General features: G+C 44.8%; 1 protein-coding gene across 1 annotated transcript in view; it reads left to right on the top strand.

The window, feature by feature from the left end:
* IFT52 (intraflagellar transport 52) overlaps positions 1–4,499 on the top strand; it is a 34,521-nt gene that overhangs the window by 25,712 nt on the left and 4,310 nt on the right. The window contains exons 10-12 of the mRNA XM_012651231.1: positions 1,042–1,196; positions 2,478–2,565; positions 3,537–3,645. Of these exons, the coding sequence (XP_012506685.1) occupies positions 1,042–1,196; positions 2,478–2,565; positions 3,537–3,645 (352 nt within the window). The remainder of the gene's footprint in view (positions 1–1,041; positions 1,197–2,477; positions 2,566–3,536; positions 3,646–4,499) is intronic.

The raw sequence follows: 4,499 nt of genomic DNA, 5'->3' as shown, positions 1-4,499 counted from the left end.
ATTTAAAAAAATTTTTTTTTAGAGACAGGGTCTTGCTCTGTCACCCAGGCTGGAATGCAGTGTTATCATAGTTCACTATAGCCTCAAATTCCTGGGCTCAAGTGATCCTTCCACCTCGGCCTCCTGAGTAGCTGGGACTTAGGTGTGCACCCATCACACCTGGCTAATTTTTAAAAATTTTTTGTGGAGACAGGGTTTTGCTGTGTTGCTCAGGTTGGTCTTGAATTCTTGGCCTTAAGCGATCCTCCTGCCTTGGCCTCCCAAAGTGCTGGGATTATAGGCATGAGCCCTTGTGCCCAGCCTGAATGTAATATATTTAACTAGTCTCCTATTGATAGACATTTAGGTTTTCTTGGTCTTTTACTGTTACCAACCCACAGCATGTGTCATGATTGAAGCTCTCAGCAGTGCTGGAAGGGATGTCCTCGGCTAGGGGAGAAGGGCTGGGATCTAATGTAGCAGTGGAGAGGCTGTCTGTGCTGGCGTCGCAGGTGCTCAGGCATCTAACAGGAGGAAAGCAGGGGATATGACCCAGGCGCTGGTGGGTAGGGACATGTAGTGGGAGCTTGTGGACTTTCTTTCATGATTGCCTCTATTTTTACACTAAAATAGAAAATAAAGTCATCTGATAAAATTTTGAAAGGGAAAATTGTTTTGAATGGTTGAAGTGACAAAAGGGAAGTATTGTCTGCGAGAGTGGGAAACTGAGTGGATTAGGGAGCTATACTTGCTGAGCACTCAAGATCTGAGATCACAAAATTAAAAGATCAGTCAACGTGGCTGTGTGTTTCTCCAGCTGTGTTCAGCTGCATGAGTGCTGGTTAATTGGAGCCAGCACTGGGGTTTAGCCAAGTGAAGTGAGTTTTGTTCCTCATTTCACATAAAGTGGCTTTTTTAAGGTTTAGTTGTCAGTGATCATGAACAGTGAGATCTCTTGGCAAGAGAGTGTAAATATTACAGATTTAGACCTCAGACAGTGGAGATTTGACAGGTAAACTCTTGCTCCTGCTCTGATGAAAGGAACCCTCTTGTGGCTTTCAGATTTCTGACTACATGATGCTGCCCGACACAGCCACCCTGTCCGAGCGCCTTCGAGTGTGTCTCCAGGAGGGTGATGAGAACCCACGGGACTTTACCACCCTCTTCGACCTGTCCATTTACCAGCTGGATACCACCTCCCTCCCCAAGGTCATCAAGTCAGTACCTGTGGCTCTCTGAGCTGCACTGTACTCCATTCAGAGTGTTTGGTTTGAAAACACGAGCCTGGGGATGGGAGTTAGGGTCACGGCAAATGTGGCATGCAAAACATGTTCTCAGATCTATGGTGAGGTCAACAAAGGAACTGGGGTGGGGATGCAGGGTTGATGCAGAAGAACTGCCAGCAGTTATAAGCCCCTGTGTGTCCCACACTCTGTACCAGGCATTTAGGGTGAAACTTGTTCTGTTTTATCTGAGACTTTTCCTGGTTTTAGCACAGAGAGTCCCGAGTTCTAGAAACCCACTCAGTAAACCAAGATGGTGGTCACTATCATTTGATCTGGGCAACTGGTAATGCTATTATGTGGCACTAAGAATGCAGGAAGAGGATAGACAAATGGGTTCTGTTCTGAGCATGAGGGCTGAGAGTTTATCACTGGATTTAGCAACATGGAGGTCACTGGTGATCTTGACAGTATTTTTGGTGACATGTGGGGTGAAAGCTTGTTCGGAGTTGGTTTTAAAGAGTGACAGAGGAATTGGAGATAGCAGATATAGATGACTCTTTTGAGGCATTTTGCTACCAAGAGGAAGAGAGCAAGGCTGGAGGCAGTGGGTAGTAGCTAGTTGGAGGAAGTAAGGTCAAGAAGGTGTTTTTTAGATGAAAGAAATCACAGGATGTTTTTAAATTGGTGGGAATGTTCCAGTGGAGAGAAAAATGGATAATGTAGGAAAGAGCAAGGAGAATGGCTGGAGTGAAGACAGAGAATAAGCAGGAGAGAACTGGGAAGGGGATTTGGTGAGCAGTCTTAGCTTTCAGGTAGGAACATGGCTCGTTTGTCAGTAACAGACGGGAAATATGCATGCAGATGCCAGTGGATGGGAAAGGGTGTTGACTGAAGATTGTGGAAGTTCTTAGGGCTTCAGTCCCTTGAGCCCAGGAGTTTGAAGTTGCAGTGAGCTGTGATGATGCCACTGCACTGTAGCTGAGTCAACAGAATAAGACTTTGTCTCAAAAAAAGAAAAAAAAAAGCCTATTTAGGAGAAATCTGATAAGATACTTGATAGAAATGTTTCCTTTCATTTCTCAATGAATGATACTGTATGATACAAGAGAGATTCCTGAAAGGATCATTACATTAGATACAACAATACATTTGCCTGTTTTTCTAAAATAGTACTGAACCACCATAACTGATGAAGAGCAAAACAAGTGGGCAGTTAGATATGCTTTGCTATGGTTTTTTATCTTGATCTTTGCTTTTGTATTATTAACACAGGGCTCACGAGCAGCTAAACGTGAAACATGAACCCCTCCAGCTCATACAACCTCAGTTTGAGACACCGCTGCCAGCCCTTCAGCCTGCGGTGAGTAGGTGTATTTGGGGGATCCTGCTGCAGAGCCCCACTGTTGGCCCTTACCTCGCCAGCCACCATGCCTGGCTTCAGTCCAGCATTAACTCAACTTGCCTTTAAAATTGTCCTGTCTCACCACATTCTGGAATGTTATAAGCCGGTTGGCTTGATCTTGGTAGCTTGAAATTGGCCATGGTGAGAGCTAGTAGTTAAACATTTTGTTTTGAGAGCTAGTAAACATTTTCCAGCACACAACTGGCTCATACCTACCAATTCTGACTCCAAGTTTGGCACTTTCTATACTAGTCTACATCTTCTTCCCCAAATAATTTCTGTCCCTAAAGAACTCATGATTAAATGAGAAACAAGGCCAGGTGCAGTGGCTCACACCTGTAGTCCCAGCACTTTAGCTGTGGCAGGAGGATTGCTTGAGCCCAGGAGTTCAAGAACAGCCTGGGCAATATAGCGGAGACCCCACCTCTACAAAAAATTTAAAAATTAGGCAGGCATGGTGGCACACACATGCTACTTGGGAGGCTGAGGAGGGAGAATCATTTGAGCCTAGGAGTTCAAGGTTACAGTGAGCTCTGATCACACCATTGCACTCTAGCCTGGGTGCAGAGCCTGTCTCAAAAATAAATGAACGAATGAGAAACAAGTACAATCAACAAGTTATACAATCAAATATTCAACACAAACCTATGCCTCAAGGTTTGCATCGTTGTGCTGCATTAAATGGCACTAGTGTGTCGGCTTGGTTAATTTCATGATACAGTTAGAGCTGGTTCCACTTGGTTGGTCACAGTGGGCTAGTCGTCTGGCTTGATATGGGTCTAATGGACGACGGTAGAGGAGGCGTGATGGGAGTTTGAGTGGTTCATCCCCAGGGAAGGGCTGAGTTGCCTCTTATTTCCCCTGTAACTCATCATTGTTAGTTATGGCTTTGGATAAACTTCTTCACCAAAGACTTTATTTCCTTTTAGGTTTTCCCTCCTAGTTTCAGGGAATTACCACCACCCCCTCTGGAGCTGTTTGACTTAGATGAGACATTCTCCTCTGAGAAGGCACGGCTTGCTCAGATTACCAATAAGTGTAAGTTTGGCCAATTTTAAAATTTTGTTTTCTTTTATGAGTTTTATTTATTTAATCATGAACTTCTGAGATTTTCTATGAGAGAAAGAAAGCTTAAGAGTTTGTTTAGGGAAAATAAAATATGAACAGGAGTATAAAGTTACAATTCTTGTTTATTTCATGTAAATGATTTTGGTTGTTTTTCTTGAGGCCATTTAGCTCAGTGAGTTATTGGTCCTTAGTTCTGACCTATTGAGTGACCATAGTATGACCCTGCCTGCCACCTAGCAAACCTTAAAAGGAAATTGAGTCGGGGCCAAAAGAATCATAGAGACTTCAAATTGGACAGGATCCCAGAGAGAGCCAAGTGTGCCCACCTTGACATGTGGATAGAAAATGATGCCCCAGGTGACATAGCTCCGTGGTGAATGGTCCTTCTGACTCTTGGGCCTGTGCTCCTCCTGACATGGACTGCCTCCAGTAGAGCGTGGTGGCTCACACCTGTAATCCCAGCTGCTCAGGAGACTGAGGCAGGAGGATCACTTGAGCCCAGGAGTTCAAAGCTGCAGTGAGCTATGATTGTGGCACTGCACTCCAGTCTGGGACACAGAGTGAGATCCTGTCTCTAAAAAAAAAAAAAAAAAAAAGGTTGAGTGTGGTGGCTCATGCCTGTAATCTTAGCACTTTGGGAGGCCAAGGCGAGAGGATTGCTTGAGGCCAGGAGTTCCAGACCAGTCTGGGCAATATGGCAAGACCCCATCTCTACAAAAAATACAAAAATTAGTCGGATGTGATGGCATGCACCTGTAGTCCCAGCTACTCAGGAGGCTGAGGCAGGAGAATCACTTGAGCCCAGGAGTTTGAGGTTGAAGTGA

This window comes from Propithecus coquereli, unplaced genomic scaffold (assembly GCF_000956105.1).
Source record: "Propithecus coquereli isolate 6110/MARCELLA unplaced genomic scaffold, Pcoq_1.0 Scaffold35, whole genome shotgun sequence".
In the NCBI taxonomy this organism is placed as follows: domain Eukaryota; kingdom Metazoa; phylum Chordata; class Mammalia; order Primates; family Indriidae; genus Propithecus; species Propithecus coquereli.
The sequence above is the reverse complement of the archived record's forward strand: the minus strand, read 5'-3'. Positions and strand labels throughout refer to the sequence as shown.